The sequence below is a fragment of the Diceros bicornis genome, chromosome 31 (genome assembly GCF_020826845.1).
Source record: "Diceros bicornis minor isolate mBicDic1 chromosome 31, mDicBic1.mat.cur, whole genome shotgun sequence".
NCBI lineage: Eukaryota > Metazoa > Chordata > Mammalia > Perissodactyla > Rhinocerotidae > Diceros > Diceros bicornis.
In genome coordinates this window covers 20,223,116-20,234,206 of record NC_080770.1, presented here as the reverse complement: position 1 = coordinate 20,234,206, position 11,091 = coordinate 20,223,116, and the positions used below count along the sequence as shown (strand labels likewise).

Genomic DNA, 11,091 nt, shown 5'->3' with positions numbered 1-11,091 from the left:
CCAGGTCCAGCTGGAGCATCCACGGCCCATTGAGGCAGAGCTGGAAGGTGAGGCAACTGCAGTCTGGGAAGACAATTTGCAGAGTGTTCAGAGGCTTGGTTCACTTCAAGGCAGTGGGGTCTTTCCTGGCTTTCACAGGCACAGGGGAAGTCAGCTACTTGAGTGACACTGTTTCTTTCTCCTGCTGCAGTACCATCTCCAGAGCTCCCTCCAGCTCCAGCGCCAGAACAAGGGCCGGCTCCACGGCTAGATCCAGCTCCAGCTCTAGTTCCACCACCTGTGCTAGAGCTGGAGCCAGTGTCACCTCCATCAGTCCCTCCAGGGCCAGAGCCACCACCAACCTCAGCTCCAGCCCCAGTGCCAGCTCCTGAGCTGGAGCCAGCTGGACCATTGGCTCCAGGGAGAATCCTCGCTCCACCTGGAGAGATAACAGCAGAGCCAGATCCAGCCCCGGAGCCCGCCTGCCCCTGGGACGTGACCACCAAGAAGCTGCTGAGGGAGGAGAAGCCTGACTTCTTGGAGTTCCCTCCCCGGCTGGTGGCAGAGCAGTTGACACTGATGGATGTGGTGAGCAGCGGGGCTCTCAGGGCAGGTGGGGCTGGCCTTCCCTGTGCCATCAGCTGCCCCAGACCTGCCATTTCCTGATCCAGGATCCCATGATCTCGGTCCAACCTCTTGCTTCCCGACTTACCCTCATGTGACCTGAGCAGTCCTCTTAACTCTCGAGCCTTTGCTGTCCTCATGTGGACGGGAGAGATGGACACTGAGAGCATCTGCCATGCAGAGTGGCTGTGCAGATGGATGAGGTGGAGCAGAGAGGAAGTTGGGCAGGGTCTGCTCTTTGGTGGGGGTGGGGAGCTCACTGAAGTGCTATCAGGTCCTCGGGTAGAATACTCATTTGCCCGAGAGGCGTCAAGAGCCTCAACACTTATTGGGCACCTCATATGTCCATGACTACGTGGCCGACAAACAAAGCCCGTGGTTGTTGCTGCCTTGGGGGAATGTGCATCTGAAAGAGGAGTCAGACCCCAGGATAATCAGAATGGTTGGAAGATGCCCCTTGAGATGGTCAAGCAGGAGCCGAGTTCTGGTGTTTGGAAGAAGTGAGACTGGGCTGGGAGCAAATGTCACTATCCCGCGCCATAGTATCGGGTCCTGGGTCATCCTGAGCTGGGTGCCCTCAGGGGACACAGGCAACACCCAGGGACTCCCACAAGCCTCAGGCCACATTCTCAGCTTCCTGAGCTCCAGCTATCACCACTGACCCAGCCTGGGACTGGGGGCTGTGGACACTGAGCTGGGCTGTGGCAGGGCTGGGTAACACTCCCTGTCCTCCCCAGCATCTGTTCAAGAAAGTGATGCCCCGCCACTTCCTGGACTCCATCTGGTCCCAGTGGGACAACAGGGCCAATGAGTTCCTGGCACCCACCATACATGCCACCATGACCCACTTTGTCAGAGTGGTCAAATGTGTCATCACCACCTGCCTCGGGGACCCGACCATGACAGCCCAGGACAGGGCCAGGTTGGTGGAGCTCTGGATCCAGGTGGCCAAGGTAAGATGTGGGAGGCCCTGGGAGCCCCTCTCTGGAGTCGTGGGAACTGCCCCTTCTCCTTTTCCAGCTCTCAGGATTGAAGATTGTGGTCTGAGCCTTTGCACAATCCTTAGGCCCCTCTTGCCAATGTCTCAATGACCGGACTCCTGGTCCCAATGGTGGGAGGCTCACCCCTTCCTGGGCTCCTTCCTTGGCTTGAGCTAAAATCCTCCTCCCTGGGAGTGTTCCTCATCAGGGTCTAGCTGTGCTCTTCCCAGGTTTCCAGAGCTTCTGTGTCATCCAGGACAGGGGACGTCCATGAGGTGACAGAAGCCAGAGGAAGCAGGGCTCAAGCTCCCCTCACAGCTCATTGCTTTCCCCTCCCCAGGAGTGCAAAGGCCTGAGGAACCTTTCATCACTTCGTGCCATCCTCTGGGCTCTGCAGAGCCCCTCCATCCAGCGTTTAAAGGAGACGTGGAGACGGGTGTCCAGGTGCGTAGGCCTCTCTCCATGCGTCACCACCTGGGTGAACCAGACACCCCCCACAGGGCTGCCCCTGCCCTTCAGTAAGCTGGGACCTCCTGGGAGACAGTGAACCCTGGGGACAGGGTCTGACCTGGTTGGGAGGCATGGAGTCTTTCTGTAAACTTAGGCTAGTGGTTCTGCTTTAGGAATCAGTTTCCCTAAGTGCCAGAACCTGGCTCGAACTAAATTGAACGTTTTCAAGGGTTTGCTTTGCAGCAACAGAACTCTCTGTCCTCCTGAAATCAAGACTGTTTAAAACAGATTTGTTCAGTAGATAAGAGAACGAAGGCCCCAGGTGACAACAGGAGAGCTCCCTCCCCGGTCCCAGAGACCTCAGGGCTCAGAGGACACATTGAAAATGCTCATCCAGGCTGTCTGGATAATTCTGGGTTTTCAAACAAAAGGGATTTACCCTTAAACCACCCCACAGTGTTTCTTTCCTTTTTTCCCTCCTCAGGAGGAACTGCCAAAAATTTAAAACCTTGTGCAAAACGGACCAGCGGGAGAGCAGGAAGCTGCTCATGGAGGTGCGTGGAGGCTTGAGATCTGGAAGGAGGGGAGGTGAGGGGGGAGGAGGGACCAGGCAGAGTGTGCTTTGGTTAGTTTTTCCCTGAAAGTTTCTCTGAGACATAACGGTCTGTCTTGTCCATATTGACAGGAAGCAGGTGGTGTGAGCTGCAGGGGCAGGTGGGGACTGTTTGGGGCAGGAGGCCTTGGTCATGGGATAGAGTGGTGTTGGTTGGACTGTTCCAGGAGGTGAGGAACCGGCAGAATGAGCAGGTGTCTAGCTTCCATGCGGGCCCATCAGCTGGCTCTCATCTTCCTCCAGTCTGGCGGGTGGATGGAGTGGGTGGGGGTTCCTTTCCTCCTAAAGCAGCCCGGTCTGTCCTCAGGAAGCCAGGTCCCTGCTGCTCCTTCTATCTGTACTGCACCTCGCAGGGAAGGGCACCCTGCCTGCCCCAGGGACGGGCACTGTGTGGTCACACAGGCCAGGTGGACACAGGGGCTGCCCAGCCTTGGAACGAATGGTGGATCTGGCACAGCACTGTGTGCTCTCTGGGACTCTGCACTCTATCCCGATAGTGGTTACTGCTGAAAACTCAGTGAGAGTCTCCCCAGGTGCCTTGTTGACAAGGATACACCCCAGATGGCAATGAGAATTATCGGGGAACCTACAGATTCTTAATGGACTTTCCTGGCAGGACATTAGAAGGTTCCAAGTAAAAAAGGATGCAAATGTCACCATCACCCAGCGCCCTGGTCACCCCCTACACTGTCACTCAGATGTGGCACAAGGGGGTCCCCTTCCTGAGTGAATGAAGGAGTAGTTCTGTGCAGGGACCATCCTGAGGGGATCCTAGGGAGCTGAGGCCTTTGGCATGGCCTCAGGTCCAGCCGGAGTCAGAAAACCCCAGGGGTCGGGACAGGCAGAAGCCAGTTGGATATGCCCCCTGAGAGACCTTGTGCCTCCCGATCCATGGCTCAGGCTGACTGAGGGCCTCAACACACCCCGAGAGTCCAGAGGACAGGACATTGGTCCGAGGTGTGTCTGGAGGAGGAGTGAAGGCCAGGGGCCAGGGCCTCTGGCTGGGAGTGCGAGCGGTCTCTCCTCTGTGGGCCCCTCAGCAAGTCACCACCCCTCTGTGGGCCTCGGTCTCCTCATCTGGGATATGGAGCGAGATGATCTGTGGTGCAGGCCTCACAGAGGTGATGAGGTACTAGGGGGAGAGGAATATGCAGGAGCTTTGTGCTCCTCCTCCTCGAGGGGGGAGGGGACAGCACTGGTGACAGTCAGATGACACTGAGTCCTCAGGGGACCCTGGGAGGCATGGGAGTCCTCCTCACACTTTCTTGATGAGGAGAGAGGCTTAGGGGCCTGGGCAGGCCTGAGGGCACAGAGGAGGGAGTGTTGGAGCTGGGAGTGATCTAGAATCAGATCACTCTGGAATGGGAGCCGCCATAGACATCAGATGTCCAGAGTCCAGGATCAGGGGCCTGGGAGACACGGGGAAGGTAGCATGGCCTCCCTGAGCTGAGCCTGTCCTTGACCCTGCAGGAGGTGAACTCTGTGTGGGCCACCCTGCAGATGGACCCCCAGGGAGCCCAGGAGAGGCAGCAGCAGCAGGTGAGGGGGCCTGAGGGGAACGGTCCAGGTGTCAGAGGCGGGGGTCTCCCCCCTCACGGCTGGAGGGCTCCCCAAGAGAGGGGTCCCTCCTCCTCCAGCCCAGCTCCTGGAGCCCCAGAGCCTGAAATGCCTGCACTGGAAGTGACCAGGAGGAGGCCTGGAATGGCTGGGCGCAAGATGGATTTGCGGGGGGAGTGGCAGGGACCGGACACCCTGGGATTTGCCAAAAGCCGCCCCTGGTAGCTGACGGGGGACGTTGGGTGGTCCTGGAGGGTGCAACAGGGGGGAGGCTGCTGAGGGTCCTAGGCTGCTCTCTGTGGGAGTCTGTGGTGGGCAGGAGGCTGGGGTGAAGGGATTTGGGGGAGGATCCATGGGGGCACCTGAGAGCTGGGACTCATCACCACTCCCACCCTGATTTCACAGGGTGTCATCCCCTTCCTGGGCACGTTCCTCAATCACCTGAAACTGCTGGACATTGGGATGGAGGATGATCTACAAGTGAGTGAGCCTGGAGGTGGGGCCAGGGAGAGGATCCGGTGGTTTGGGAGGCGAGAGCATTGCACTGGGCCCTGAGCTCTCTGTACCTGGCAAACCTCCTCTCATGAGAGCCTCACGGCCACCCCTGGGAGCTAGGGAGTCAGAGTCAGGCCCGTCTTAGCGATGCGTGAATGGAGGCTCCGCGTAAGCCCCCCACCAGCTTCTCAGGACTGGGGAAGCTCAGAGCTGCCTGCCTGCAGAGCTGTAGGAGGCTGTGTCTGAGCTGGACTCAGCCTCCCCCTTGGGCCCTGCCCCTGGGGGAGAGCCATCAGCCCCTGCAAGTCAGGAAGCACATCTGTGGTCCAGCTGTCCCTTCTTGCCTGAGGCCTCAGTCTTCCCGTCTGTCATCAGAAATGGGTGGGCTACAAGGTCTCTGGCCTCAGCTCCCCTGTCCCTCCTGCTCTTGAGCCCAGAACCTGGCCCAGTGTCAAGTTCTATTTGTGGAAGGTCTGCCCTCTGCTGGGCACTGACAGTCCTGCAGCCTGAGAAGGGATGGGGTGGGGCTGGTTATGGGCTTAGGGGGCGGTTACTGATGGACATTGGCTGTCTCCCTTCCAGGGAAATCTGGTGAACTTCCAGAAATGGCGTGAGGTGAGCAGCTGTGGGGAGGGTGGGGAAGTGGAAATCACAGACCTCCTGTGGCAAGAGGTTACGTGTCCTCATCCCTCGGGTCTTACATTTGTTGGGACAGTTAGATGCCACAAAGCTGGGGATCCCATCACGTTGGCGGGTGTGGGAGGGGCTGGCATCAAGGACACCTTCCTGGATGAGGAACTAATTCAAGGCAACTGTGAGGACAGGCAAGTCCTGAATGGAGTAGGAAGGAAGGAGGGTTCCCATGTGAGCACAGACCCCAGACCAGATCCTCACTCCCCACCATTCCCTGGCAGGGTTCCCCACCCGGGGCCTGTCTGCATCCTGTCCTTCCTCCCAGAAATACAAAGTCATTAGGAAGATCCAGCTGCTCCAGCAGGCTGCAAGTGAATATGACCTGAATCCCGAGGAGCGATTTGGGGCCTGGTTCCAGGCCATGGAGCCCCTCAGTGTTGATGAGAGGTGAGGGGCACAGGAGTTGGGTGAGGGCAGGCCAGACTCTCTCGACCGGCCGGCTGCAGAGCGTGCAGCCTGGCTCCCTGATCAGCCCCAGACCTCATTGGGTGGTGACCCATAGGGCACCGGGACTCAGCTGCTGGCAGGCTCTGGGAGGGCCACCTCAGATGCGGCTCCTGGTAGCTCACAGGCCACTCTGTCTTGTAGCTACTGCCTCTCCTGCCGGCTGGAGCCTGCACACCAGAAGGCGAGCAAAGTGCGGCTCTTCAGGAGAAAGAGGAACCGGACATCCTCCAGTTCAGGGCCGAGTGAGTGTCAGGAGCAGCAGCGACTGAATCCAGGCGCTCAGTACAGCTTCGGGCTAAGCATGGGCCTGGATCCCAGCTCCAGTGCTGACCAGGCCTGGGACAGGCCGCTCCCCTCTCCTCTCTGGGACTCGGTTGCCTCCTCTTAAATGGGTGATGCTAAATGATGCCTCCCCCATAAGGGACAAACGGGGTGCTGTTGATGGACTGAGCACTCGGCACAGGGTTTGGATAAGAGTGAAGGGGGGCAGGGAGGTGTGCCGTGAATCTCAGGGAGGCACCCCAAAATAGTCTGTTTCTTCTCTTCAGCCACCGTGCCCTTGGCAAGGAGCCATAACCCTCTGGAGACCACAAGTTCAGCTCCTCCTGAGCAGCAGGGCCACTGAGACCCTCAGGGTGCACCGGGTCAGCTCTTCCCCCCCCACCCCAAGTGAAAGAGGACATCTGAAGACTTTCCCTGGTTTCCCCTAAAGCCCCAGACAGAGGGCACGACCCCCCTCCAAGTCCCTGACATCTCCACCCCAGGGACTGTTTATCCATTAAGGAGGAGCATTAGTATATGTTTAAGAGTAAATATCAGATTTGAATGTTTCAGTAAGTTCTGTCTCTGTCACAGCCTGGGTGTTGTGGTGTTGTTCTTTCACTTCTTATGCTCATGTAAATGAGACACAGAATCTCACATTCCGCCTTGAATTAAGAACTCATGTATGGTCAGAGCTTATGGTATGTGGGAGAAGGGAGGACGGCCAGTCCCCTCCCTGGCTACTGAATGACACTCTCAAGTCCCCCTTCCTCAGAGGACAGGTGGATTTCAGTGTGGTTCACCTGGGCCAGGAGCAGAGACAGCTCCTCAGATCTCCCTGGATGTAGAGGTTGGAGGGACTTTCCCAGGCAGAGCAACAACCACTGAAATGTAGATGTCTTACAAATACCACTTGCCAGGACCATGTCCTTCCCCAGGGCAGCGGCTGTCTTTCTACAGCTTTCCAGGAAGAAGGAATGTTTTCTGCTTCTCCCATTGAGGTTTCTTTTGACCAAATATTGGAAGTTACCGTTTTCTAATCAGTCTCTGGATTTGCATCAACACTAAATGAGGAAAAAATGTAAAAAGATAAAAATTTGCATGTGGAAAAGACAAGGCCAGAGGAAGACCATGTGCTGATGGAATAAGGGCCGACAGGACATCCCCATCAGGCCGCCTCTAGGGCTCCCTGTTCACCCTTCGCCTAGATTGGAATCCTCCTGGGATCCTGGCCCATGCCATGGAAGTCCTTTTCCCACTTGTTTCATATCCAGAGGAAAAGATTCATGATGCAGCTTTTAAACCTACAACAGGACTTTCTTCCATAAACCTCACCACTCCCTGTGAACTAGGATTTCCAGCATCCCCGCACTTCCTTATATGATTCTTTTTGGGCAGAAATTCCCTAGAAGGCCCCCAGCCTCTCTGTCAGGTACATCGTGGCCATTCCTCCCTGGCTGGGCCTGATGGATCAGGGGTGAGCTCTGGTTTGCCAAGATAATAGACCTTAATCCTGGCCACTGAATGACCCACACTGTCCATTGCTGCCTAGGGTGACATCTGGGACCCTGGTGTTCTGAGGTCCATGGTCTCAGACAATCACTAGTTTACACACTCAGTCGTGTTGTTACTGACTTGTCCCAAAGGGGCAGCTGGGCCTGAGCGCACAGAGCACGTAGCCCCTGGGATGACTGTGTTCTTTTCCCCAGTCTGTGCTGTGTTATGTGGATGTGTGTTACAGGGCTGTGAAACTTGCCTGTTGGGAGTTTTTAAAGATGAGGCACGAGAGCGGCAGGTATAGGAGTGGGTCCAGCAGGGGAATGCAACTCATCTTAGACAACACAGACACAATAGACACAAACTTACCAATTAAAATACTGAAACGCTTCCCACATGGGTGGTAAACAGACACTACTCTGAGCTCATCCCGAGAACCCACCCTATGACTAGGAGCTAAAGGGTTACCACCCGGCATTTTGAACATCATGCCCTGGAAACACCCTGTAAGACAAGGGCCATTGTCTTGAATTCCTTGGTACTTCTTCCCCCTCCTTTCTGAAGGCTGCAAGTGTCACCCAGGGACGCCTTTTCAGTTCAGCCAGATGCAGAGTAGAAATCCTGGTTCCCACAGCACAGGCCCTTCCTGCCAGGGCACTGCCATCCAGGAAAGAAAGAATTCACACCTCGGTGTACACAGGCATATCCCACCCAAACATCAAGATGCATGAACTAGTAAGAGAGTAAAAGCCACTTCAGAAACACATCAACCAATTGCAAAAAAAAAAGGTTTTTTTAAAGATCCTGACTCAAATAAAATGCAAAACCAGGAAATCACCTTGAGAAAACTGGGGGACTTTGGATACTGACCAGATAGTTGATTATAGGAATGACACTTTTATTTTTGTGTGTGATAACATTATTGTGTTTGTGTTCAAAAACTCCCTCATCTGTAAGAGAAACTGAAAATATTTACAGCTGAAATGACGTGCTCTCAGCCATCTCAGCTGGTTAACTCTAGCGGGGTGGGTGTGAGGATAAACGAAGCCAGATGGTATACGAGTTGACAATTTTTGAAGCAAGTGACAGGTTCACAGAGGTTGATTTTCCTCTACTCTGAGATTTAGAGATTTTTGAAAACTTTCAGAACACAATTTTGATACAAATAGTATACTCGGTGTTCACGTTACAATGTTACAAATTAAAACATTAATTGAAAATATAAAGGAATGCTTCTCCTTCCTGACCTAAGGAAGCTCTCTCTCAGTCTCGTTCTGTGAATGACCTGATGATGCCACCAACTGTTCACTTATCACATGTTTGTGGAGTAATTCCTATGTGCTCTGTGCTGTGTGCAAGGTGAACACATTTCCACGACTCTGGATCTAGTGTGGGAAGGAAGGCAATGAGCCTGCTGCCAAGGTTCTCTCCGTGGAAAATAATGCCTCCAGAAGGTATGCTCATTTTTAAGATTCCAAAATCAAAGCTACACAGGTTTGCCAGGTAACAAACAAGAGATACTTAATTCATGATACAGAAATGACCTATGTCTGAATTAACATGTGACAAAGAAGAGAAAGATTGATGGATTTTATGTTAAAATTAGATGCAAAATCATAGTCCTGGCCTAGTGGTTAAGTTTGGCAAGCTCTGCTTTGGCAGCCCACGTTCTGTTCACAGGTGTGGACCTACAACACTCAGCAGCCGTGCTGTGGCAGTGACCCACATACAAAGTAGAGGAAGATTTGCAACAAATGTTAGCTCAGGGTGAATCTCCATCAGCTAAAAAACAAAAAAAAATTACATGCAAAATCAGAATAATTTATGGAATCAGATTTAATATATATTAAAAGATAAATCTCATTCAAGTAGGTATCATCTCTTCATTGAGTTAACACTCAATGAAAAAACAGATATAAGTTCAAAACACTAATTCCTCAGCATCGATTATCCTATCAATTTTAATATAAAAAGGAAGAAAAATCATGGTAAATAAAAATTGATGTTATCATGAAAGGTAAAGATCACGACGGACGTTACAAAGAGATGGTGTGATAGTCAAGCCTGTCTCATGGGGAATTTCTCAACCACATCACTCTCTTTTTCTTCAGTACCGATGTTGCTTTCCTCACTGTGTTTTCAGGATGCCTTTCTTGGCTCCTTGCTCTCTCTGCCTCCTGGGCAATCTCGTCTGTCCTCAAGGCCACAGTCACTCCCTCCCATGCTTTTCTTCACTTTCTGTGTCTGTCTCCTGATATCTCCAAAAGATGCTCGTTGCCTGCAGAGGGGCTATGAGAGACCCACACCCAAACCAGGACTCATCTCTGCCCAATATGGACACTGGCCAGGGGTGGGCTCAGGGCTGGTGTGCAGACCCCTCAGCTCCAGCCACAGCCCAGGGATTCACCTGGACCCCCCAGTGCAACTGTTTTTAAGGTATTTGTGAATCCAAAGGACTTAAGAGTTCTCCTTCACTGCTGCAGGCCTGGAGTCCCTGCAGTCTCCTGTATCCACAGACTTGCTGGGGATTCTCCAAGGTCTCCTCCCATTGACTGCACATGACCTCACTGCCAAGATGGGAAGTGATTCTAGTAACTGACCTCTGGAATATACAGCTGCTCAGCCTTCAGACTGTATAGAACTTCAGTTTTCTACTTGGTTTTAGTTTCATGGTCTCATTGTTTCTACTATGAAGTTAGGACATATTTTTTGAGCTTTCTCTTTAAAAACAGAATAAAATGCAAAATTTAAACAAAGAGGAGGATGAAGACTACCCTCCATGGAGAATGTTCGCAGCTCATTTGGATAGTGCACCCTCTTTCTCTCCCTGGAGAAATGTGTCTCAAATCATACTGTCCATTACAATCATTGCAGAGTTTTTATAACTCAGATTGCTGGAACTCAACCCAAGTAGGTCTGGGGAGGCAACAGAGAATTTTCATTTCTAAGACGTTCCCAGCTGATGTTGATGCTGCTGATATAGGCATCACACGTTGAGACCGGGATTCTGGGACACTATCAAGCTGATGTGTCACTATCAGTGCAAATCCAGACCAACTTGCCTCCTCCATCTTGCTTAAGGATGTTATTCTCTTCCCTTCTCTATCATTGTCAACTATACACATGCTGGTACCCTGTAACCTACGTTATTGGGACACAGAGATCCAAGGACTCCATAACTCCTTTGAGTGTCCCATCTCTAATGAAATCACGCACTCTTCCACCCTTAGATACTCACTTCCACACCCAGAGCCTGTTTTCAACCAAAATTCTCCTGCTTGCAAATCAGTAACTCAGAAACACCACATTCCCACCACAAATTTCCACATTTCTAGTTTTTACACAAAGAACTCTACTGTATATAACCATTCTTTAAGAAAATAGATTACCCCAGTTAGAGTATCTTAACAAGGCTCTCTTCCTTCTCTCTTCCTACTCCTCCCTATTAAACTTGGATTCTGTGGTCCATCATTTCAATAACCCACTGACCACGCT

At 52.8% G+C, this 11,091-nt stretch overlaps 1 protein-coding gene across 1 annotated transcript; it reads left to right on the top strand.

The window, feature by feature from the left end:
* The first annotated feature begins 1,998 nt into the window (after positions 1 to 1,998).
* Positions 1,999 to 6,463, top strand: LOC131395418 (ral guanine nucleotide dissociation stimulator-like). Its single transcript, XM_058527301.1, has 8 exons — positions 1,999 to 2,027; positions 2,518 to 2,587; positions 4,117 to 4,185; positions 4,609 to 4,683; positions 5,281 to 5,313; positions 5,657 to 5,778; positions 5,980 to 6,080; positions 6,387 to 6,463. Exons 2-8 carry the CDS (start codon positions 2,582 to 2,584, stop codon positions 6,461 to 6,463), a joined length of 483 nt encoding a protein of 160 aa, XP_058383284.1. The 5' UTR covers positions 1,999 to 2,027; positions 2,518 to 2,581.
* Positions 6,464 to 11,091: the final 4,628 nt, after the last annotated feature.